This window comes from Lepidochelys olivacea (genome assembly GCF_965140295.1).
Source record: "Lepidochelys olivacea isolate rLepOli2 genome assembly, chromosome: 1".
Classification (NCBI taxonomy): domain Eukaryota; kingdom Metazoa; phylum Chordata; order Testudines; family Cheloniidae; genus Lepidochelys; species Lepidochelys olivacea.
The window spans coordinates 13,710,697-13,737,121 of record NC_140411.1 but is presented as its reverse complement, the minus strand read 5'-3'; the positions used below and the strand labels follow the sequence as shown (position 1 = coordinate 13,737,121).

At 46.3% G+C, this 26,425-nt stretch overlaps 1 protein-coding gene across 3 annotated transcripts in view; it reads right to left on the bottom strand.

The window, feature by feature from the left end:
• Positions 1-26,425, bottom strand: part of FAM168A (family with sequence similarity 168 member A) — a 356,943-nt gene that overhangs the window by 15,818 nt on the left and 314,700 nt on the right. Inside the window, exons 5-7 of one of the 3 annotated variants that reach the window (XM_084647889.1) lie at positions 21,806-21,931; positions 20,822-20,860; positions 8,172-8,314 (exon numbers count right to left, since the gene is read on the bottom strand). In XM_084647889.1, coding sequence (XP_084504015.1) covers positions 8,172-8,314; positions 20,822-20,860; positions 21,806-21,931 — 308 coding nt within the window. The remainder of the gene's footprint in view (positions 1-8,171; positions 8,315-20,821; positions 20,861-21,805; positions 21,932-26,425) is intronic. The other 2 variants (XM_084647890.1, XM_084647891.1) reach the window with 2 other exon arrangements.

The following is a 26,425-nucleotide window of genomic DNA, read 5'->3' as shown; positions in this document are numbered from 1 at the left end:
TTGTGCCCTGGTTTTTAACCATCTGCCCTGAGGTTGGTACTCATGCTTTTGAGTCACAGAAGAGAGCATATCATCATCATCAACATGCTTGATGCTGCAGCTAGGAGAAGATACGTAACCCACCCAGTGGGGTCATAATCTAATGCACAGTGCAACACAATATCGAATACACTGAATATAATGAAGCAGTTCTGTTATTGTGAAATTAACTTTTTGGCAAATTCTCACTGAAACACTTTTGTGCATGAAGCACTGGCAACAGCTCCCATTTCATCCATGTACAACTTCTTAGTTTTAGGCCTCCAGTCTTTTAAAAATTTTCCCCAGACCACTTTTGACCAGCAAGTTGTTTTCCTATGACTTTAGCCCTTCTAATCCCCAAACAACATCTGCACTGAGCAGAGGTTTTCAGTTTACACACTGATATAGTACCCTTAAACCTGAAGGCTCTCAAGGTACTTTACAGGGTGTCTGATCCTACAAGCCCCTCACACCCAGCACTCTCAGCGGCTTCCCTGTAAGTTTCACTTGCCATAGGTGTGAATCTGGGCCCCGGGATTACTTCAGCCCAACTGCAGTGCAGCTACCTCTGGGGCAGAATATGGCAGCTCTTTAACTCAGAACAGCGAGACATTACAGCAGTACACAATAAAATGGGACAGGAAGCAAAGACGAATGCCATCTCCCACACGTTATCAAATTGTGGCCCATACTGAGCCCTTGCCATTGGTCCATGTAGTGCTGGCTGTTATAAAGGTTTTGTCTGCATTAACACTTTCCCCACTGTTGGTCTAGCTCTACCAGTGGCCACAATGGTGAAAGTATTAGACAGGGAACAGTTGTTTTTACCAGCATGTCATCTGTGGAGGGCTATAAAGCAGCTTCAAAACAACGAGTAGGAGCCAGCTTAGCTGTCTCTATTTAGGGAGGCTGCTGTGAAACTATTCAAGTCCTGCAAGAGCCAAAAGATGAAATGTTAAGAGTTGCCCATGCATATTGCTGAGAAGAACATACTGCTTATGTACACATACGTTGAGCAGTAAGTGTGGTCAGTAGATATTTTGTGCAGCTGCTACCTTACAAGATGAGTGACAAGTAAAAGAAAAGGAGGAACGCTTGACTTAGTTTTGAGGAACGTTAAGGACATAACTAGATGCAAAGAGAGATGAGTTAGCAGCTACACAAAAGGGAACATAATCTAGTCAGGGTTGTGAGCAGGCCTAAAGCGAGACTGAAAAAGGGGAAATAAAGGCTGCTGAAATTCAACAGAGCAGATTCTGGACCAAAGCAGTAGTGCTGGATGGAATAACACAAAGGATGGAAAAAGAAACGGATGGAAAATGGTATGTGTCCAGAAAATAAACTGCATTAAATGTAAGTGGTTTAAAGAAGAGAAACTGCAGATGGAGACATGTAAGGACAGTGCTATTAAAAATGTAAAACAAAGAGGGTTGGGAAGATTAGGGTGTGTAAATAATGAAGAGAAATTTCATGAGAAGTCAGTGATAGCCGTTGGAGAACCTCTAACAAGGTATGGTGTTGACAGAAAAAGGGGATAAACCTGGGCTATTGAATTAGCTCTTTCCTTCAGTATTCACAAAGGCTGATTGGACAAATCCCAGAAGCAGAAATATATTTCTCAAGGGAAGAAGAAGTGCTAAGATAAATCAGGATCACACCAAAGCAGGCGACTGAGAAATCAGCCTTTGAAGACAGAGAGAATGTCAAGGATCAAGTAGAATTCTACCCCCAATTCTGAAGGGGCTGGCACAACAGACATACAGGGAAACCACTGCACACTGACAACCATTCAGACATCACACCGGATTTATGTAACACGCATATGAGAACATAATCACTTGTATCGCAATTTAAATAAAGACTGAAGTTCAGCTGCGCAGTCTTCCTCAGAAGCCAAAGCAGCTAATATACTGAAACACACACAGTGTGCAAGATCCACTGTTCTTCCTATTGAACCAGACAATGAGGAGACTTTTCGCTGATGTTTAAAACATGCAGGAAAATAGGTGAACTCTGAACTAGTGGAGAAGCTGATATAATACGAGAGGAAAGGATCTAGGAAAGATCCAGAAACTATCCAGCTTTACCTTTGGTTTCAGCAGCGGGGAAGATACTGGGAACACTACCCTAATAAATGCCTGTTGTAATAACTGGGGGTCTATCAGGCCTGCCCTGATTGTGAGCGTAACTGTTGGGAAGTTGCTGAAGGTTCATAAAATATCACAATCACCCATAATAAAGAATGTTGACAGAAAAAGGTACAAAAGGAAGATAGGAAGATAGACAATAAAAGAAGACAGAAACACTGAATTGGTCCAAACAAAAAGGGTTACTGACACTGCCAACTGACCGTGTTAAGATTGTGACTGGTAAACAAAAGAAGATGGAAATGGAAATACATGGACCAAACCTGGTACTTCAGAAATTGGTGGACAACATAATGAGAGTTGCAGCTATTCTGCCCATCACCTGTTTTTGGGGTCCTTAAAAGGGAAACTTTGCGGGGAGATAAAAATGTGGAGGACGCTGCGGAACTGCAAACAGCCAGCTGTGCCACCTTGGCTGCCACTGCCACCATCTTCTGGGATCCGGGATCCACCAGAACACTGTTGGGCCTTCATCATCCTGATCCGGACAGGCATCCTGACCAGACTGGGCCAGGGAGAGGGAACCAATGACATTGTCACCGCCACTATTTTCAGCAAAACCTGAATAGCACCTGGAATGTGAGAGATTTGGGTTCCTGCTCTCATCTCCTCTCTCCTTTGTCCTTTTCCTCCCTGCCTTATTTCTTCTCTTCCCTGTCTAGTCTCTCTTTTCCCCTTCTGTTTAATAAACATCTGGCTGAGCCAACCAAGACAACTATATCTTTTGCAACACTACAGTGAGTCTGTGACCAGTGAGGCAGCTAAAAGCAATGCCCTAAACTGCCCAATGCTGGTACAAGTCTCCAAGCCTCGCTGACAGGTCTTGGAGTGGCTGATAAGACCCTATGCTGGGTCTGTGTTTCTCCAGCGGTGAGGCTGCAAGTGAGAGTCAACGCTAGAGACAGAAGTTAAATTTTCTGTCTTTGCTGTTCTTTTCTCTACTCTTTTGTGTGCGCATTTGTCTTGTTTTGTTCTTCAGGGAAACAGGACTGGACTTCAACAACAACAGCTGTAAATCAGCTCAACAAACTTTTTCTCTTTTCCCCAAAATGGACAGTATTTACCACATTTAATACCATCTAAAAATCTGTCAAATGGGGGATTTCCCTGTAAAAATTGTCTACAACTAAAGAGAACAAAGGATGTTGAATGAAAGCCTTATTTAATATTTTATATTTCAAATGTTTTCACTGTTTTCCCTCTGTCTGTATCTTTAATAAAAAGTTGAACAGACTTTGAAAGGTGGTTGTTGCCATGGGGCTACGCAGGCCCAGGTCTTGGTTCTCAAAACCTTGAACCATGTTTAACTATTCAGTGGTGTACAGTGACTGGGTCGCAGAGACCCCCAAGGCCCATGTATTCCCTCAAAATGAACACCTCACTGCCCAATGGCAGAATTTTGTCATAGCAAGGGACAGAGCCCAGCCACTCTTGGAAGCTAAGAATAGCCTGTAAATGCTCAGAGAAATAAAGTATTTCCTAAGAAACACGGCAGAATTGTGTTCAGCTGTATCTAGGTTCTTACCCCCCTGCCCCCCCACATCACTATGATACCGGAGTTGGGAAAGGTGGGAGGAAGTGAAGAGTTGATGGGGGTGGAATGGAAGATTGGGGGCAGTGGGCGTAATTTACCTGGTCTCCAGCAAAGATCTTTAAAAGAAATTAATTAATCGTCCATAAAGTGAACACAGTTCAAAACACACATACACACAGAGTACCCAATGACCCAGTTTCTGGTCATCCTGAGGCATATAAGGCACTTCCCTCTTGCTCCCTTGTGCCAGCCATTCTATACTGCTGATAGCAGCATAGCAGGGGAGCTATGTCCCCTCCCATGAAGGTGGGAGAAGAAGCAGGGAATGGAATGAGCCTTGGTGCCATCTCCCAAGGCACCAGCCAGCACAGCTGCATCAACACCCCAAGGAATAAGGGGTGGCAGGAACAGTGCTGGGATACATTACTTTCCCCGGTACTTGGAGCAGGCAGGAAACTGAGAAGCAGATTATAACTCTCCAAGTCACAATCTGGATCCTTTTCTACCCTTAGTGCAGGGCAGTTATGTGCCCCAAAGCCACAACTGGCCTCCAAAATACACAAGTGGCACCACAAAGAAAGTCCATGGAGTTACCTGCCAGGACCTATATCATTATCAACGGTCGAGCTACATGCACCAAACCCACAGGGGATCTTCAGTCTGTGGTAAAACTCAATCAATCAGTGAAGACTCCATTAGTGGCTTCACCACCAGCGCCGCTGGGAATGAGAAACTTGTAATTTAATCAGATCTCACATTCTAACTCTGTGTAGAGTCCGCCTGGCATCAGCAGAGGGAGAGGGATTTGGAATTTTCATAGATCTGCTCAGGGGAAAAAAAACGTTTAGTACCTTTTCTCCCCCTTCTTTATGATATAAGAAGGGATGAAAGTTTCATCATTTTTTAGGTCATAGGAAAAATTGAGACCATCAAGTCTGGTGTTTGCTCGTTTTGCTTGGAGACTTGTTGGAGATCTCCATATGGGTTGTGAGTTCCCCAGAAGGGGTGGGATGTTGAATCCTTAAAGACCATTCTTTCTTCCATTCCAAAGGCCTTATTTGCATTGGAGTTTTAAACTGGTATTAAAAAACAAAGTTTAAAAAAGTCTGGCTAAAAAATCCTTTCCTTTCTCAACTGTTTGACTTTCAGCCTTGTATGATATCATAATCCCACTAGTTTGCCCATCTCCGTACAGCCTTCCAGGGTAGGTAAGATCTAAGTTTCTAATGCAAAAAATCAAGTAGATTTAAAAAAAACAACACAAAAAATCCCGCAACCTTTGAGGTGAGCTTCATATATCAAAAACACAAAAGAGGAGACACGCTCCCATTTCCCCACTCCCCTTGCAGAACACCTTAACAAAAACATCCTTCTTCACTGTAAAAGGGACTGAGTACAATCCATGGATTTAATGCATGCCATACAGAGATGATTACACTTTAAGGTCAGTACGTTAGTACTGAGCCACTGGATTGAATACAGCTTACAGAGGGTAAGTCTGCGTACAGAAGCAATTTGGCAGATAGGGATGTCATTGGTGTCGTGCTACAGGCTGAGTGTTGGGAGAAATGTTGTTCTTTGCATATCAGTAAGCAGGAAGAGTGGATGTAGGATAGTGGCATTCATGTGAGGATGATACACAGTTGGGAGCAGGGGGTCACAAGGCCAAGGAGAATGACAGGGGGACAGGGAGATATGTCTAAAATGGCTTATGTAAAAGTCAGCATGAAGAAATGAAATGTTAGGATGTAAAAAATGAGAAGAGAAGATGCCCCAGTTTCACTAAGTGACATACAAACACTATGGGAGGTTGTCAAGCACCAGATTTCCCAAAGTGGCTAGTAACTTTGGGTGCCCAACTTGATTTTCCGAGGGTGGGTGATAAGCACTTTCTATCAGGCCCCTTTAAGGTGTCTGAAGTCAGGCCCATAAAATCACTAGTCACGTTGGAAAATCCCAGTCTGGATGCATATGTGGATGCAGTAGTACTGAATGAACATGGAGAAGTTTATTTGAGTTCCATAAAAAAGACGGGGAGGGGGGCGGGGGGAGTGTTTGTGTCTTGTCTACACAGGCTTTGTTCTGAAAAATGTGCCCCCAAGGCAGCTCTCCGGGAGATAGCGAGGGTGGAGGCACTAGGGTAGACAAGGTCCAAAGGTCACCAGTGTGTGTGCTTCTGGGTTGGGTAGCCTCAGCCTGGCCCCATATACACTGATGCTCCCACCATTACCACCCCTCTTGGAACTGACCTGGAGCTAGCAATGGTGGGGAAGATCAGAAACAAAAGGCTAGCACACACAGCCTTGGAACTGGAGAACCTGGAAGTCAGACATGTTCTGGACGTACAGCCTGATGGGAGTGTAACCATTGACTTGGCATTTGATCAAGTCCTGTATGTCTTATACTACAAATACTGAGACATACGACTTTCCCCCATTTTTCATCTTCACCCTGCACAAATTCTTCCTCCATCCTAGCCAGCTGCTCTATTGCAGTTACAGCGTTTTAGAAACCAGCAAATGGCCCCAGCTCCTTTATAGGGCAGAGTAATAAAGACCCCATTTCTACTGTAATACGTGTTGGTATTTGGTGATGGGAGAAAATCTGGAGCACTCTACAGCTCGGCAAACAGATGAGCAGCCTTGGTCTAACATACTGAAAAGAAGTTTAGCACATGTGTGCTGATGAGGTATGCACAGCATCTAGCTGTCCCTGAGGTCCTGCCCCCTACTTACTATTACATCTTTTCTGGGGGCAGAGTGGGGTGGTCAGGGCTTCACTGCATTCAGAGAGGCCATCATTCTCCAGCCCTCTGTACTTAAAGGCCAGAAAGCAATTTGAGGAGAGGAGCTTAGACACAATGGTGACAAGCACCTTTGACAGAGAGGAGTCTCATGACAGCTGGTCAGAAAATTCCAACACTTTTTTTTTGTTGGAATTAGCCAGTTGGTTGAAATGGAAATGTTCTGAGGAGATCGTACGATTTCGACAAAGCTGCCCCAGGAAGCAAGCAGGACAGTTTTCAAAATCTGCCTGGTTTCTTGACAGTTGGTCCTCCTGGCTCCTTGGATGCACACCTGGTGAACTGCCTCTGAGTTAGAGACCAGAGGGCTTCCAGGGTCCCCAGGTCACTTCATGGAAAAATTCAAAATTTAGGATTTTCGTTGTGAATTGGAACAAACTCAAATTTTGACAAAGTGAAATCCTCCACAGAACAGAATACTTTCCTTTGCCCAGCTTTGAGCCCACCAAGAACCAACAGCCCCTGTCCTGCTGCCAGCTGCTGTGATTCTGAGTAGGGTCAAATGTTGCTCAACCGTGCTCAAAAACTACAGCAATAATAAGGCAGTGAAGAAAACCCTTTGATAGACAGATAGACCTTTAACTGGAGCCGCCCAGAAACACCCATCCCTAGTCTACAGTTGTTGGACCTCAGCAATCTTACACAAAGAGTTAAGGGATGCACCATATGCTTCATTATGGGGCACAACCAGGGTTATGGCGTGTCAGTAACACAGCAGATGGCAGCAGGAGTTAGAACATTTTACAGTCTACACTGGTCTGTTGAGAGGAGGCCATGCCACATCTTCGCTCCCTGAAGTCCCTTGTAGGAGCACAGAGGCAGCAGTGTTGTCTGGCACCCCCAGAAGAATCCGCACAGGGACTGAGGAAGCTGCCATGCTCTGACAATTGCGGAGAGCCACAGAGGAAATACACAGCCCAAGGAAAAAAGAGGAGTAAAGCCACAGCTCCCTGGAGCACATCTAACACTGAAGCAGGGTGTGCCAGGGACTGCCGAGAAAGGCCGGTGACTGAACAAGAGACAAAGGTTTCTGGGGAAAAGGGGGGAGACTCCTTGAAAGTGAATTGTCAAGAGTTGATTTGTTGCTGCTCCTTGTGCAGCAGCATGTTGGGTTTGGTTCTTAGGGACCATTCAAACCAAAGCCTGCAAGATGCATGCAGCATTAGTGAACACCTTTAACGCTAACTAAAAGCCCCACAGGGTCAATGAGCACAAGTGGTAAAGATCTCATCCAAAAGACAGCATCCTCCAGCAGCTTAATGCTTCTTTGCATCAGAGCGGCTTGGTTTAGTACTGATCCAGAGCAGAGAGTACCACAGAGTAGTTCAATCCAATTCACTGACATGACAAGCTACACAAGTGTAAAAGACAACACCATCAGCTATCATTCAGAGGTAGGTCCACTCTGATAGGCAGCACGACCAGCATCACTTCCTCCAACACCTACAGAAGACTTTTCGTGGAGGTCTCCCATCCACATACTGACCAGGTCCAAGCTTATAGGATGTGATTTGAAGTTTGCACAGATGGTGTAGATACGAGATAGAAATAGGTGAATTAACGTAGTCTGAAACATAGTATCTTACACCAGTAATATGTTCTCAGCTATTTGGATGATACACAAGCTTTTACTGCTGTTTTTTTCAGTAATTTGCTAGACACGTACCTGGGCATACAGATTCTGCTGTGGATAGGCACTTCTGATGGGGTACATAGCAGTTTGGTACGGATTTGGAGATGGAGAATAGGGAGGTGGTGCACTGTTACTCTGGGTAGGTGGGACCTTGTATGGAGTCCCAGCGGTGTACCCTGTTAAAAACAAAAACAGCCTGCATTAGTGCCATGATTTAAGCTTATGGGAGACAACAGCTGAGCAGGCTGACATAGCGCATTAGCAATTTAAACCATGCTGAGAACACCATTTTCACTCCACGTTTAGCGTGCCATAAAAGATACACAGCCACCAGTGGTCCTATGGATGCAGAAGCCACTCATTAGGAGTCTAGAGCAAATCATTGGCTCAGCATGAAGGACAATTTCCATATCAACAAAGAATTGGGGGCGGGGGGGCCTCTGAGTGATGGAACACAGTGTGATCTGCAGCTGTTTGAGCTATATGAGGCCACAATAAACCTAAATGCTCTTTGGGTAGGGATCCTGTCTAACATCCAGCACAATGGGGTCCTGATTCTGATTGGAGCTTCAGGGTGTTACTGTGATACAGTTACTAAATAATTACAATAGGTTCCATCTCTCAATGCCATTTCTTTGGGGGCACTTGGCATGGAAAGACTGCACCAATGGTCAGGACAGCTGAGGTAAAACTACTCACTCTGAGTCAGTTTGGGAAGCAACATAGCAATGCTGGTTCCTGGCTGGAGACTGACCGATCTACTGACTGCCCAGCCACTGCTTTGGGATCACATCATCAAAATGTCAGCTGGAGGTCCGCCTCTTCCCGCAGACTGCGGGGAACAATACCCTGTTTCTGGGACCATGGTGGAGGAAGGTACATGAGCTACATATTAAAGGCATGTCTCCCTGTTATTATTAAATGTTTCTGATCCAGAAACTTCAGCCCAGTCAGGGTCACCATTGTGCCTGGCAGAAACACAATAAATGACAGCGCTGGCCCAAAGGGTGTACAAGTCTAAAGGAGATGTTACACTGTTGACTATACACTGCTGTCCCATTAGGGGAGACATGGCTAGGGTCAGACTTTGATTTTTTTAACCACCATGTCATTTTTATTAACTTGTTTGAGTCTGGATATGATGCCATATAAGGATTTCAGAACAGTTCTCAAACGTGAACCCATTATGGGTCCTTAGAACAATACATTTCAGAACACGGGGTCAGATCACCAAATCTGGGGCCTGAAGATGTACAGTATACCTCACTGTATGGGTTCACCTCTCTGTATGGCAGCTTAAGTCCTTGTGGGATTTTTCTTTCCTTGGCTGGGGGAGGGGATGCAGATTAGTGTCTGAAAAATGTGTCTGTAACATATCCACAACTGTCCAAACAGTTGAATGCTTATGAAGACACAAAAACTTATGTGGTGTCACCCTGGGAAATACCACTACTCACAGGGTTAAAAAAACCCGGCATGACTTGAGGGATTGCGTCAGAACTCAAAATGTCCTTCAAGACAATATGTATATTTCAAGTAATTTTCTCCCCAATCTGGGAGCTTTTGTCCTCTCTCATTGTCTGCTGGATGGTTACATCAGTAATATAATTGTTGGGGATTCTAGATTGCACGAGTCTATTTTTAAGTGTTTATGCCACCTACGAGTGTCTGGAAAGCTTGTGATAACTCTGCTGGAGAGGAAGGGCTGAATCTCTCTTGTCCTTCCCTAGCGCTGAACCTTTCAATGTGAACAATTAAGATGTCTGAAAGCTGTTATGAACCCACTGCTCTAACCATTCATCTTCATTAAGATTTAGAAGCTCAAGGTGAACCCAGGCTGTGACTACATAGCAGTGTTTAAACCTAGCAGTACTGACAGGGATCTTATTCTGACAAGTGTGCTAATCAAACTATGCTACAGACTGTTCCCATTAGGTAACATACTCTAATCTAGATTCATAACATGTTACTCAGAGAAAAATATCCTGTTCAACATTAGATGTTAGAGCTAGACTGTGCAAACGGAAGTGGGTTCGCACACTTCCAGCTGTAACCTGACTACTAATACTCATACATCATAACAAAAATAGCAAGCAAAGCTTTGTAGAAGCAGGGGAAGGCAAACAGCAGGGTGCAGCACAAGGTCTTCTGTGGATGATACTATATGAACCCAAATAACTGCTTAGACATTAGAGTGACGAGGAGCCTTTTAGCACCTAAAATCAACAGACTGGGCCAGAAGTTTCCATGGATGGTTTCCCGATCTGTCAAGTGGTCACAGTGCTCCACGCCTCACAGGGCAATTGAACAATGCGCCCAATCGACTAAGGTCCTGAACATCTAAGAGATGCCGAACCCTCAGCTCCCACTGATTCAAGATCAGGCCTTATGTTTGCAAAGCACTTGGGAGAGCTTGGCATGAAGGATGCTACAGAAGTGCAAGAGTATGACTGCTCTTCCTGATGAGCCCCGATGCCAGAAATATGCACAATGTCCACATGAATAGTGTGCTGATTTAACTTCATGGATCGAGCTGTGTGGGTTTTTTTTTAAAAGGCATTTTATAATATAATAAAATCACCTGCAGTAGTAGGTGCTGGTGATTTCATAATTCAAATGTAGGAATAAAACACTTAGGAATCCAATGCAAATTGGAGGCCACAACTATTGTCACCTATCAACACAGCATGTGAAGTGTGCAACAATAAGTAAGAAGGGCCCAATGCTGCTTACACTGGTCTATATCTACACTGTGATTACAAACCCGCAGCTGGCCTGTGCCAGCTGACTCTGGCTTGCGGGTCTCTTTCATTGCAGTGTAGACTTCTGGGCTTGGGCTGCAGCCTGAGATCTGGGACCCTCACACCTCACCCAAGCCCAGACCTCTACGCTGCAATGAAACAGCGCTGCAAGCCTGAGTCAGCAGGCATGGACCAGCTGTGGGTTTGTAATCAGAGTAGACATACCCACTGAAGTCAAAGCTCTTACTGACTTCAATGGCAGGAGGAGCAAGCTCTCAATGACAACTGGCTTGCTGACGAGTCTGTATGCAGCTCTGTCTGCTCTATGCAGCTGACGCACCGTTATAATTAGCATCTATCCATGGCATAACTTATTTTTATGTTTCTAGCTGCACAGATTTGGCAGGACAAGACTGTACACTAAATAATTTGTTTTCCTTATCTTGCAACTGAAGCACTGTTGAATCCCATCAGTGTCACAATTGCCTTATTCTCCCCTTTAAGTCTGCAATTAACAGAAGCCCATTTTAAACAAAGACCTGAAATGTAAGCAGCTGCTCCTGACAAATATGGAAAAGTGCTGACTTCCAGCTAAGCTGAAGTTGCTGATTCCCCCATATATGACAGATCGTAATAGGGGATTTTTGGGCTTGTTTATGGTGACTAAACGGGTAGTGTATCTACAAAGGTCACCTTATTTCATAGGGTGTTTCTCAAATACCTTTTGTACCAGCCCTGCTCCCTGCCGTCCATTTGCATTATTGACAAAGGCAGTGAGCCAGCTCTGTTGCTATTAAGAAACACAGCCACTTGCTCCTTGTGTGCGGCTGGAGTCTAGAAAAGGGAACCTTACCCCTCCTCTTACAGAGGCAAATCCTATTTTATGCATCAAACCAGAATAACGAGGCTTGGCACAGGGCTGTCTTGAGAAAGCATGGGATGGAAACGTCTCTCCTCATGCAGCAGAGTGGTTTTGGACCCACTCCACAAACAGGACGGCATCCTCAGGGCTGCAATGGCAATTTAACACTGTTGCCCATCATTCTACCAGGTGCCGATGGCTAACTGATCTGAATAGCTGTGCATGCTCTGACCGAGCACTCCCCACACCCCCGGGGAACAGTGAGCCCACATGGAGCTAGGTTCCACCTGGGCACATGGTGTGTAGACTCCCCCATATGGGGTGCTGCAATCCTGTCCCCTGACGCTGAACTGCATTGGTCCCACAGCCGGCAGGACCCTTCAGAGAGAGGGAGGGCAAGGAACAAAACATTTCTCCAGTAGTGCTGCAATCACTGAAGGATGAAAGACACTTCTTAAAAGAAGCATCAATTCTTTTATGTGCAGACAAACACTGGATCCAGTGGAGCTGTTAGGAAAATCAGAGTAAAATCTCCACAGGGAGGTTTATAGGTTCTGCCCTCCTTCAGAAAGAAGCCCCTCTGTCATGGACAGATGATAACAGGGTTGGGCCCAGTTTTACTAGAACCCCAGGAGAACAGCACCTACTCTGTATCTCCCCTCCTCTCCTCAAGCGGTTTTTACACCCTCTGGGGATTCCCCAACCAGCCAGGTAAGTCAGCTTTCTACCTGCTTTGTCCCACCAGCATGACATAAAGCAGGAAAAATGGGGCCCATATCTGTGTTCTAGGACAGAAGTGGCTCATATGTGTCTGCCATGCTGTGTTTAACTGAGTTCAACAGTGTGTCTTGTGGTTACCTGCATATTTCAGACAGAGGTGTGGCTCACAAAGACTACTCGTCCCAGCATGCAATGCGCCACCATTTAAGCCTCAAAGGGATGCACCTGACATGACTATAGCAGTTGCAGCCTCTTGTGCTTTATGAAACTTCAGTGCAGCCCTCAAAGCTTCTGAGAAGCTACGAAGAACCCAGCTTTTGGAGGGTAAAGTCTGGGTGATCAAGGGTGGATTTCTCCATTGCCTCACTGGGAAATATCCCTTTGTAGAAAGTGCACCGCTTATCAATTCAGCATACGATCCACTAATTTTAGATCAGTGACACGATAAATAATTTTAATCTCCTGTCCATTTAAAAAAAAGCAGAGACACTCCGGCTTTGTCAAATTCTGCTCTTAACAAGGATAATTAGCTGCAACCTTGGCGGTTCAGAAATACACTTGACTGAAAGCGGTGCCACATTACATTTCAACACAAGGAACACATGGTTAATTTACTATTTATAATAAATGCCAATCCTTTGTCCTATGAGCCATTCACATGTGTTCCAGAGTTAAAAAGTTGTTGGGCTGATGGGTAATGAACTAAAGAAACTTTTCAAAGAAGCAACAGTTTTTTTAGACAAATATGCGGAAGAAACATTTACACTTTCCTGGGAGAGGGGAAGAAAGCATGACTGTATCAGCCGAGTTTCCACCTGGATACTATCAACAATGGCAGGCAGACTGACTTTTCTAAATTCTGCTACTGCACACCATATATGAATTATTGACCTTAGACTACAGGAGGACTCAGCATTGCCAACTAGTCTCAAGAGACTTGGCAATTTTTCCTCAAATGCCTCGCTCCTGGGATCACATGACAATCTCAGCTTTCCTTTTTAAAAAGAGTCAGTTTCCATCCCTTGTGGTTGCAGAGAAAAGCTGGCAAACGTGAACCTTAAAGGCTCAAACAACGAGGAGTCCTTATGGCACCTTAGAGACTAACAAATTTATTTGAGCATAAGCTTTCATGGGCTAGAACCCACTTCATCAGATGCATGGAGTGGAAAATATAGGAGGAAAATCCATCATAGGACCTAACCGCATCAGCCACGCCATCAGGGACTCATTCACCTGCACATTTACCAATGTGATATATACCATCATATGCCAGCAACACCCCTCTGCCATGTACATTGGCCAAACCGGACCGTCTCTATGCAAAAGAATAAATGGACACAAATCTGACATCAGGAATTATAACATACAAAAACCAGTAGAAGAACACTTCAATTTCCCTGGTCACTCAATAACAGACCTAAAAGTGGCAATTCTTTAACAAAAAAAAAAAATTCAAAAACAGACTCCAATGTGAAACTGCAGACCTGGAATTAATTTGCAAACTGACCACCACCACATTAGGCCTGAAAGACTGGGAGTGGTTGGGTCATTACAAAACCTAAACCTAATTTCCCCCATACTAATTTCCCCCTACTGTTACTCAAACCTTCTTGTCAACTGTTTGAAATGGGCCATTATCATTACCACTACAAAAGTTATTTTTCCTCCCTTGGTATCCTACTGTTAATTGAATTGGCTCATTAGCACTGACCTCCCACTTGGTAAGGCAACTCCCATCTCTTCATGTATTTATACCTGCTCCTGTATTTTCCACTCCATGCATCTGATGAAGTAGATTCTAGCCCATGAAAGCTTATGCCCAAATAAATTTGTTAGTCTCTAAGGTGCCACAAAGACTCTTTGTTGTTTTTGTTGATACAGACTAACACGGCTACCCCTCTGAAACTTAAAGGCTCAGATACCAGAAGGGAAATAAAAATGTCCCACCCATTCTTTTAAAAATCACCTGGTTTTGGAGGCCCCGACTCGCATTTTTGAATGTTCGAAGTTGGCCATACTGAAGTCTGGAAATTTGTCATATGGCAAGAGATGACACTTGCCTAACAAAAACATTCTCAACCAGCACATGGATTCCAAAGACTGATTTTCTCTCTTCGAAGGAGTATGCTGAGATCTCAGTCATTTCAGTTGAAAGGCTAGACTCGGATACATATAGCAGTGGATCCTCTACCCCCACCTCTTCTCAAACTTCACTTTGATAGCAGTGTGCCCCAGCTGAGCTGGCCTCCATGCTGAGCACAAGATCCTGCCCACCCCTCTCACTTGCCATGCCAATTCTTGTGTAAAAATGCCCTTTGCCTTACAGTGTAGAACAGTAATGTTAAAAAAAAAAAAAAAAGTAAACAAAGTTCTGAGATATATAAAGAACTACTGAAAATAGCCAGGACAGAGGAAATTATTGGATTCCTGTAAAAAAAGGATGTAAGGGTACCTGAATTCTATGTTGATTTTCTCTCTTTCAAGTTAAAGGGTTACACGGACACTTACAATGAAGGTCATGTGTATGAAGTTTTGACTGAATCATTTGTACTTAATGGTAAATTAGTGGGGGAATGCTAGAAAACCTTACAGCTGTGCTTTAAGTTCTTTTTAAGGCAGACTAATATGTCTCTATGCGCTCTAGCCTTTCGCCTCAGTACAAACTCGACTTAGGTCACAAATTGAGTTGGAGAGTATTAATATCATCCATGGAAATGTGTTCATCTCACAAAACCACCACAAAGGTCTGCATTACATTTAGTCTATGCTGAGGTGTAGCTAAGGACTAGAATAAAGAGGAGTGCTTGCAGGTCAGAATGGTAAACAGAACTGTGCAGGGGAATTGGAAAATCAGATGAACAAGAAGGTACTGCAAATGAGGACTGAGGTGTATGTGAAAAGACAGCCCCAGGGACAGCCTCTCACTGGACTGCCTCTCATTTTTGTGAACGTTAGAAATCATATTTATGAAGCCGGCGCAACATCAAAACCAGATAATCTAACCCAGAAGACTGATGAGCTACAGCACAGTTTCAAAACAGTGGAAAAGTGGAGCCTCTTAAAAAGTGATTACACATCAAAAAATTCTGACACAATGAAAATTTAATCTGCCAATGTTCAGGACAGCAATTAATGAAGGACAAGATTTCAATGCCTTTAATATTCCATCTTATCCTCACAAGCCTAAAACAGCTTGTAGATAATAGCACACTGGATGGGACTAGCAAACAGCCTCTAAATGCTTTCTGATTCCTGCAGTTTGGAACAAACATGTTAATAAATGGCAGAATATCCATAACCTACCTTTTCTCTGACCTACAGTAATGTGTGTATGTGGGAGTAAAAACTTCTTAAAGCTAAGATGGAAGCATGGAAAGGGAATACACAGGTATGATTTGTAAATGACAGAGTAATCCTCATCTGTTCTTTCTCTGGTAATGTGCCATAGCTCTGGCTTGGAGGGACCATTGCTAGGGATGAAGGGGGAGTTTCAAGCTATGCTTGCACTTAAAATGCTACAGTAGTACACCTGCAGCGCTACAGCTGTGCCAATGGAGCATTTCAGTGTAGATGCATACTACAGTGTTGCGAGGGGTTCTCCTAACAGCATAGTTAATCCACCTCCCAAGAGGCGGTAGCTAGGGGCTTGTCTACAGTTGAAATGCTACAGTGGCATAGCTGCATCCCTTCCATGTAGATACTACCTATGCCGATGGAAGAACCCTCTTGTTGGAAGAACCCTCTTGTTGGGGGTTAATCAAGTTAATCCACTTCCCCAAGAGGCGGTGGGTCGAATTAAGGATTCTTCCATTGGCCTAGTGTTGTCCACACCAGGGGTTAGGTTGGCTTAACAACACTATTCAGGGGTGTGGATTTTTCACACACTGGGTCAACCTAAATGTAGACCAGGCCTAGAAAGACGGAAGAATTCTTCCATTGACCTGACACCATCTACACTGGGTGTTAGGTCGGTTTAACTCAGTCTCCCAAGGGTCTGGAGAGAAGTAGCCATGCCGATGTAACTTTTCAGTGTAGACCAGCCCTCAGTCATCAGGGCCCATTCAATTCTCAGCCCTGGTCTACACTACAAACTTACGTCTGTATAATCAACCCCTGAGTGACGCAGTTATACTGATCTAAACCCCCATGGAGAGAGTGCTATGGGAATGGGAGAATTTCCCTTGTTGACACAGCTACCTCCTCTCAAGGAGGTGGAGTGCCTTGGCCAACAGGAGAAGCTCTCTTGTCAGTGCAGGCAGCATCTTCACTAAGTGCTACAGCGGTGAAGTATCGCCACTGCAGCGCTGAGAGCGTAGCCAGGCCTCAGTCTTTGCTGACACGACCATTAAAGGTGCTAATTGTGACACTCTGAGGTCAGGTCTACACTACAGACCTGCACCAGTATAACTACATTGCTCAGCCAGAGACAACTCATGCCTGCTGATACGAGGGGGTGGGGTGGGGTGGGGAGAAACGACACAAGGTAAAGAGGGGGCACAGGTCTGCCCCACCTCCCTGGGCCAGGGCAGCCAATCCTGCAGGCTCCTGGGGGGCTGAGGCCACAGAAGTGGGGAGCTCATGCTTCTGGGCTGGGCCTGGCCCCAGGGGACTCTCAGCACCACAATGTCTCCCCAGAGATCCCATACCCTCACGGACACCTCAGCAGGGGGAAGGACATGGGTAATGCCCCGAACTCAGGCTGAGCAGAGGCCAGGGAACTTGCTCCTGGCACCCCCTCCAGCGACCCCCACATCCTGCGCCTGGCCTGGGGCTGCCGCACTCTCCCCGACAGAGTTACCTGCGGGCAGAGGGCTCTGTCCTTCTCCTGCTGCACCTCCCCCTCTGGCACGTTTTTGGCTTTTTCCGCCTCTGTCCCTGGCAGATGGGCTTGGGCAGGGAGCGGAGTGGGCAGGATGGACCCTCTTCTCACACTAGCTGAGAATGGCCACTCAGGGTCACTGCCTCTGTGCCTGCGAGAGCCTGGCTGGGGGAGGTGGCGGTGGCCCGCCCCCTCCACTCCCCACCCAGGCTCAACTGTGGAGGACAGGGGCGGAGTAAGCCAGAACTCCTCCCCACCGCCACGTTTCTGGCTCGCTTGGTCCCACTTCCTGGCAGCCAGGCCCAGGTTGGGAGCGGAGGGGGTGGGCCACCGCCGCCTCCTCAGCCAGGCTGTCTCTCAGGCAGCTGCTGCACTGCACAGAGGCAGCAACCCAAAGCGGCCACCCTAGGGTTGTCAACTTGATATTTAAAAAACGGGCACTCAGGCAGGAGTGCCGGAACCTCCACTGCCCCGCCTCTCCCCCGAGGGCCTGCCCCTGTCCACTCCTCTTCCCACCTCCCCACTGTCGCTCACTGTTTTTCCCCTCACACCCCTCCTGCCCAGGTCAGGAGGGATTCGCCTGCAGAGTCAAGGCTGGGAGCTGCAGCCTGCCTGCCAGGCAGGAGGCAGCCCCGTCTGAATAGGTGATGACCCAGCGGCTCCCTGCCTCCCTGCAGTAACCGTACTTTGGGTGTCCACTCAGTAGATCTGACCGGATATTGCCAGGATATTTCCAGTCAAGAACGGGCACGTGGCCGCCTTAGGCCACCCTCACCCAGTATGAGAAGTGGCTCTGTCCCGGGCCTGGCTGCCAGGGAGAGGGGCCGAGCAAGCCAGAAACATGTCGGGCGGGAGGCGCAGCGGGAGGAGAACAGCTCAGCACTCGCAGAAATCTGGGGATGCACATGACCCCATGTCTCCCCCCCACGCGTCACCTCTGCGCTCCTGTGTGAAAAATCCACATCCCTGAGTGACGTTAGTTGTACCGACCTAATCCCCAGTGTAGACAGCTCTACGCTGATGGGCGAGCTTCTCCCCTCCACACAGCTGCTGCATCTTATGGAGGTGGATTAACTATGCTGAGAGGACAGCTCTCTCCCATCGGTGTAGAGCATCTTCATTAAAGAGCTACAGCAGCGCAGTGGTGCGGATGCAGCATTTTAAGAGTAGACATGCCCTGAGTAAGTTTCCCAGACCTGAAGAAGAACTCTGTGTAAGCTAGAAAGCTTGTCTCTCTCATCAACAGAAGCTCTCCAATAAAAGATATAACCTCACCCACCAAGTCTCTCTAATATCCTGGGACCAACATGGCTACAACACTGCTAATATTATACAAATTGTGGGGTGTCACTTACCCTCTAGGAAGTGGACTGAAACAACCCATTCATTTCACACAGGCAATCTAACAGCCTAAAGGAAGAACTTCCTGTGTTTCCATAGCAAATGCCCTCCAGCTTAAAAGTGCCAAGAGCCAGCAGTGCTGGCTTTTACAATAAAGTGGGCCACTTTCCATGTAGCTAATGTTTTAGTTCTGCATCTAGCATCACAATTAAGGATCACAGACATTGACCTACCAAATGCTGCCAGGTCATGGTTAGCCTAGCAATGGGAACTAAACTAAAACTTAGCCTAGCAATGGGAACTAAACTAAAACTGGGGAAGTGAGATTGAAAAAAGCTTTAAAGTGATATTGCTAAATGCGTAATCATTTAAAAGCCCAATTAAAGCAACGACCTTTCCATTCACCTCCACATTCACATTCACCACATCAGTGGAAGGGGCAGGAACTGCTATTTTAAAGGCTGGTAGAATTCTTTAAGTACACAGCAAATCCATTTACAAAGGTTTTACTCAACAACCCCATTCTCCTCCACAATAGCATTCTCTCTGCTTTTGGCCTAGATTCTTTTAATCAGTTTAACAAAGACCTACTAGATTGTGATTAGTTGGCATCAGATCTCATTCCTGATTAAATTTATATGTGGATTTACAGGAAGTAGAAATGCTAAGTGTTGCATGTTTTTACTGCTAGGATCTGTAATAACTCAAACTTGCCAGAGTTTCAGGATTCCTGATTCACTGATAATTTAGCTGTTATTTCAAAATAAAAAATAGATGACACAGTACTCTAGACAGATGTAATCTAAATCTGATGTATTTATTAATTGGAAAAAATTAAAACAGAACAATTTGTTCTAGATTGTGGATTAAAATCTTTAATCAAGTTTTAATGACGCAAGATGTTTGAGAGTTCTAGAAACAGAGTTTAGAACAGTGTTAATTTTAAAGCCTAATTGTGATCATTTTAAAGCCTAATTGTGATAATTGGGGGAGGCTAGCCCCTTGCCCTGCCTCTTCCGGCTGAGGCCACACCCCTGCTCTGCTCTCAGCCCCCTGTGGCCCCAGTCGGGTTGTGGGGGGGGGGAGGGGGAAAGAGGGGTTGAGAACTCGGTTCGGGCCACGGGGGATGAAGGGGGGCTGAGAGCTCAGCCCTGGCCTGGGTCGAGCTCTCAGCCAGGACTGCAGCAGAGACCCTGGCTGGAGCTCTGAGCTAGGAGCCATTCCCCAGTTCCACCCTTTCTCCTGCAGCCCTACCCCATTCCGCCCACAGCCCCGTCCCCATTCTGCCCTTTCCACTGTGGCCCCGCCCCCTTCTCGCTTCTTCTCCCCCCCCCACACTGCTGTGGCCCCAAGACCGGAAAAGCTCTGTGCCCCTGCTGCAGCCCTGGGGTTGTGGGAGGTGGAGATTTCAGGGCCCCAAATCCAGCACTGCCCTCTCGTCCAGCAGTGCGAGGTTTGGGGAGGCTTAGCCTTCCCCAGCCTCCATTACACCACCTATGGATTTAACTATTAGCATCTTCTTGGGATGAATAAGGAAGTTTATTTATCCTTTAGTGTGTTTGGCTGCAGGCCGAGATTTTCGAAGACGACCTCTGTGTAAGCAAAATAGCTTGTCTCTAGCACCAACAGAAGTTGGTCCAGTAAAAGATATTACCTCACCCAGCTTCTCTCTCTAATATCCTGGGACCAACATGGCTGCAACACTGCTAAAAGCAGTACAGGCCACTTAGTCATCCATCTTCCATTATGATTAGTGGAAGATGTGCGGCTAAATCCCCTCTACCCTGTAAATCTCAACCTTGTAGATTCTGCGGTACTACAGTGCATTGAATAGCAGACACATTTTTTCATATTAACTTTTAGACTGATAGAAAAAAATCCTAAACAGGCAGAATTTTCCATATCTGAGGATTTCTGTTGCTCCTACCTAAATAATATTTCACAGACAGATGTTGGGTTATCACCAAATAGAAAAACCAGATGTATTCACTACTGTCCTTCTATATCAGTACAGAGCTGTGCAGCCACTTCAGAGGTAAAGAGCAGTGACTTTTGGGGGCTGATTGTGGACCACGTATGGCTTGCATTTAAAATGGCAATTGTTGCATGAGCTTTTAGTATGCACAGTATAACTTTAAAATTGCCTAGTTAATTAAAGGATTTGCACTGGAACAAAGGTACCCTCGTGACAAATACATACATTGACCGTAGTTGAAGTGTGTAGTGGAAAACTGTTGCCCTGCAAGTTGAAACAAAACAAAACAGGAAACTTATCAACAGAAGGATACATAGCCATCAGTTGGGGTATTGTGATAACTGGGGCTTAGTAAGCCTAACAGCGGGAAAGTCGATGGGAAAGTCCTACTGAGAGTTTCACTGGAATCCCTGGAAAATCATCTTTATTTTGGGATTACCAGCTTCTGTTGCCTTCTTGAATGAAAGATGAAGTGACCCTCTCTTCTCTTGGATTCCGCTCTACACAAACTATTTTGCTTAATTACTGTGTGTATATGCATGTGTTCTGTTGCTTATTACCAAAGTAGAATTCATTATTTGACCAGACAGATTCCAAGTACAGTAATCTGGCCAAACCTGTACTAAATAGATTTCTGCACATTAAAGAGGAGGGGCATCATACACTAAAGTATTTATATAATATCTGAAAATTATTTCAATTTTTCTCAGTGATCAAGGATACAATTTAAACATAGAGGCTTTCCTACTCAACCCCATATTTATCTCTTTTTAATTAACACAAGTAGGCGCAAATATTTTCCTTCTTGGCATATTTTTTATGGATGCAAATTTATTTGGGGCAGTGATATTTAGCTTGTCTTCAGGACAAGAAGGCATTCAGAGATTAGTAGGATGTAAGTCCAGAAGGGACCATTATGATCACCTTAATGTGACCCCCTGCTATAGAATTTCAGCCAATAATTCCTGCAGTGGAAAGGAATTGTTCTTCCCAACTACGTATGTAAATGCTATTGAGCCCAGTATTATTAATAATCATTTACTTCTTTTGGCTCCCAATACCCAAAGCAGCCTTAACAGACACAAAGTTAACCAACACATTGCCAACAGACCAAATGTCCCACATAAACCCCCAAGCCACTGGAGAGAGAGAGGAGTTAAACAGAAGCAAAACAACAAAGCAAAACCCCAGAAGAAAAGATGTATTTACTGAATGCTGCAGATGAAGCTTGGTAAGTTCTGTTCTCAGTCCCAGTGTCCACTGGGAGGTGAAAGGTACCCTCTGTGGCACAAGAGGAGGATGTCTGTGGCCAGGCCTGCTTCATCAGAAGTGTAGCTTGAGTGAAGACAGAAGAAAAGGTGTTATACAGCAACGAACAGTGGAATGTCAATGACAGTGACAACACGGTATCCCTTTCTTGATAGTGAAATTAAAACTGTCACTTTTTTAAAGGAAAAAAAACCCAGGAATTTCATATCATGATTTGTCACGTTTCCTGAGGCTAACGGATACGGAAAACCAGAAAATTACCTATCAAGGATTGATGGTCTCTTAAGGAGAGAGCATGGAAGTAGTTTTTTGGGTGGGGGGGGGGTGAAGGAGGACGGGCAGGCCTCTGCAAACTGTCAGGCAAGGAATTTGCTGCCACATCCCCATACACAGCCCCATTGGCCTGACTGGAGCTGCCTGCCTCCCCAAATATAGAAGTCAAACTATGCCTATGGGTGAGGGACCTACACAGATCTACATATTAGGCATATGGTCTGCAGGGATAATCCCAGGGATTTTCAAGGCAGCATCAGCAGGCTAAGGCCGTATAAATAGCCCCCAGCCATCCTCTTCTTTTTGAGCAATACTGACAATATGTATCTAGAAAGCATCAGACTCCAGCTCTCGAGAAGAGGTGCGGGAGAGAATGTGAACTCATGTGAGAGGACTGCCAGGGCTGAGGAGAAAGCCAGCCTGCAGATAAAGGATGGGTTGGGAGTCAGTAGAGCTAAGTTTTATGCCTGGCTTTGGGACTACTTCCTGTGTGACCTCACACAAGTCACAACTGCTCCGTGCTTCAGTTTCCTCATCTGTAAAATGGAAAGGTTAATTCTCGCCTACCTCACAGCTAGTGATTCATAGTGTTAGCCAGACGCTCATACGGCAGGTGCTATGGAGTATGAGATAGAATTAATTGTGCCTATCAGAAGGTAGAAGGGATTGGCAGTTCCTCAGTACCCTGTTTAGACTGGCTTTGGCTATAGAACATATTATGCCCTTTGGAAACAGGGTTCAGTTCAAACAATAGCTTTTGGTAGATCACCTTGTAACTTGGAAGGTGATCATAGAATCATAGAATATCAGGGTTGGAAGGGACCTCAGGAGGTCATCTAGTCCAACCCCCTGCTCAAAAGCAGGACCCATCCCCAATTAAATCATCCCAGCCAAGGCTTTGTCAAGCCTGACCTTAAAAACTTCTAAGGAAGGAGATTCCACCACCTCCCTAGGCAACGCATTCCAGTGTTTCACCACCCTCCTAGTGAAAAAGTTTTCCTAATATCCAACCTAAACCTCCCCCATTGCAACTTGAGACCATTACTCCTTGTCCTGTCCTCTTCCACCACTGAGAATAGTGTAGAACCATCCTCTCTGGAACTACCTCTCAGGTAGTTGAAAGCAGCTATCAAATCCCCCCTCATTCTTCTCTTCTGCAGACTAAACAATCCCAGTTCCCTCAGCCTCTCCTCATAACTCATGTGTTCCAGACCCCTAATCATTTTTGTTGCCCTTCGCTGGACTCTCTCCAATTTATCCACATCCTTCTTGTAGTGTGGGGCCCAAAACTGGACACAGTACTCCAGATGAGGCCTCACCAATGTCGAATAGAGGGGGACGATCACATTCCTCGATCTGCTCGCTATGCCCCTACTTATACATCCCAAAATGCCATTGGCCTTCTTGGCAACAAGGGCACACTGCTGGCTCATATCCAGCTTCTCGTCCACTGTCACCCCTAGGTCCTTTTCCGCAGAACTGCTGCCTAGCCATTCGGTCCCTAGTCTGTAGCTGTGCATTGGGTTCTTCCGTCCTAAGTGCAGGACCCTGCACTTATCCTTATTGAACCTCATCAGATTTCTTTTGGCCCAATCCTCCAATTTGTCTAGGTCCCTCTGTATCCTATCCCTGCCCTCCAGCATATCTACCACTCCTCCCAGCTTAGATCATCATCGTCCGTACAAAGTCAAAGTCAGAAGAGTTGCAAAACCCCCAAAACAGATCAAAGCTTGAGGCACTGCATGATCGGGAGGGGTGATGATGTTTGGTTAATATGGCTGTCTTGAAGCTCTTGAGTGGAAACCCCCTAAGGTTGCCTGCCATCACTGATACACCTCTAACAAAATGAGCTTTTATGACCTTCAAGTAACAGACTCCAAAAACACTGAGAAAAAACCACAAATCCACTTAGACATGGTTCTTAGACACCAGAGAACTAACAGTTATGTCTCTGATAATAAGAAACAAATAGTTGGATTGACTTTGACTTTCAAGAGTGGCATTACCACTCCAGACAGAGCTCCTGAGAGCTATTCAGATCTACTCCATGGAGCATGGCCTTACTGGGATTTGTATGAAAGGCAGCGAAAATACTGGCAAGATATGGACAGCTTATCATGCCAGTACAAGTGTTATTGAATTGAACTGAAAATTGAAAGACAAAAATTCAGAACACTTTGGAAAGAATTTCCATGTTCATTTTTTTCATGTGTTTGTATCTACTTAGGTCCCAAAGTCTTTGTTCTCAGATGAAAACAGGGCTTTGGAGCGGAGCCCAGAGCTGGAGCGCAGAGCAGCTCCGGAGCAGTGGAGCTGCAGGTTTTTGCCTGGAGCTGGAGTGCAGCCGGAGCACAGCTCCAAAGCCCTGCATGAAAAGGACATTAGAAAACATGCAAAGCAAGCTGATAAGGACTACCACTGGCTTTGATCTTAAAGAGTCTTTTATACTGCAATCAAGTGCATTGTCAACTGTGACAAAACGGCAGTCACTAAACCAGGGGCTTTCTGGCAGCACATCAAGAACAGCGAGGTTAGCTCATCAATACGAAAGCTTCCTGCAAGCTGAGCTCTGCAGTAGGTACATGCTGTACCCTGAGCTTGTTATTCAAAGGTTTAACAGGTCTCCTTTTTCTTTGACACTATGGAGACCTCAAATTTTTTTGTTGCATATTAGCAGTGGTGAGCATTGGTTCGCTGTAACCGGTTGTTAAATTTAGAAGCCCTTTTAGAACCAGTTGTTCCGCAAGGGACAACCGGTTCTAAAAGGGCTTCTAAATTTAACCGGCCAAAAGTGGCGCCTTAGGTGCTGACTCCATGGGTGCTCCAGCCCTGGAGCACCCAAGGGGAAAATTTAGTGGGTGCAGAGCACCCATCGGCAGCTCCCCTCCCCACCCCGGCTCACCTCTGCTCCGCCTCCACTCCTGAATGCGCCGCCCCGCTCTGCTTCTCCGCCCCCCACCCCAGGCTTCCTGTGAATCAGCTGTTTGCGTGGGAAGCTGGGGCAGGCTGAGAAGCAGGCCGCGGCTTCCCACTCAGGCCCAGGGGGGCGGAGGTGAGCTGGGGGGGGAGGGGCGGGGTGAGGAGGGCCGCCCGCGCCGCAGCAGGTAACCCGGGGGGGGGTGCAGGGGAACTGCTCCCCACCCCAGCTCATCTCCGCCACCCTTGGCCTGAGCGGGAAGCTGCCGCCTGCTTCTCAGCCCTCCCTGGCTTCCCGCCGAACAGCTGATTCGCGGGAAGCCAGGGGAGGGGGCGGAGAAGCGGAGCGGGGCGGTGGGTTCAGGGGAGGAGGAGTGGAGGTGAGGTGAGCTGGGGCCGGGCGCGGGGAGCTGCTGGTGGGTGCTCTGCACCCACCAAATTTTCCCCGTGGGTGCTCCAGCCCCGGAGCACCCAGTGAGTCGGCGCCTAAGGCTCCACTTTTGATGTGATCAGTGGGGGGAGTGGCTGCTCCCCCTGCTCCCCCCCAGCTATGCTCTCCCGCCCCTACGAGCCAGAGGGACCTGCTGGATGCTTCCTGGGAGCTGCCCCAGGTAAGCACTGCTGGGACTCCCCACCTCGCCCCCCGGCAGGTGCCTCTGGCTCTTAGGGGTTGGCTGGGCACCCACTACGGTGGCCCACAAGACCTTCCTGCCAGGTTCTGGGGGCAGTCAGGGGACAGGGGTGGATTGGGTTGGGGGGGGCAGCAAGGAACGTGGGGGGTTGGATGGGGCAGGAGTCCCGGGGGGCGGGGGTGGGCAACGACCCCCTCGTGGGGTGAGGAGGGAACCCGTTATTAAGATTTTGGCAGCTCATCACTGCATATTAGTATTAAACACTGATACCTACTGTCCAATACTCACCCTTCTGGGCCCAGTGTAAATTTGGGTACCATACGATTCATGGGTAGCCAGTTAAATTGGGCATTTTGGCTGGCATTTTCAAAGGGGCCTGAGGGAGTGCCCAATTCCCAGCTTAACTGCTTTAGGGCCTTTGAAAATACCAACCGTTGCTCACACCTCATATTCTAGTAGAGGGTGGGTCAGTACTAGAACTTGCTGCAAATGAGTTATAGAAACTGGAACTCTCTAAGTCAGACTGCACAACAGAGGGCTTCCAATATTTAGGAAGTACAATTGTCTTTCCTCCAGGGAGTCCTGGCTCTTAAATAGGATTTGTATGTACTGTAGTATGCTTTTGATGAACCTGACTACTACAGAATGAAAACCAAGTGATGGCAAGATCAATCCCCAAGAAGTGGCCTATTGATTTGATTCTAATGATTCAACATGACTACATGATGATAACACATGG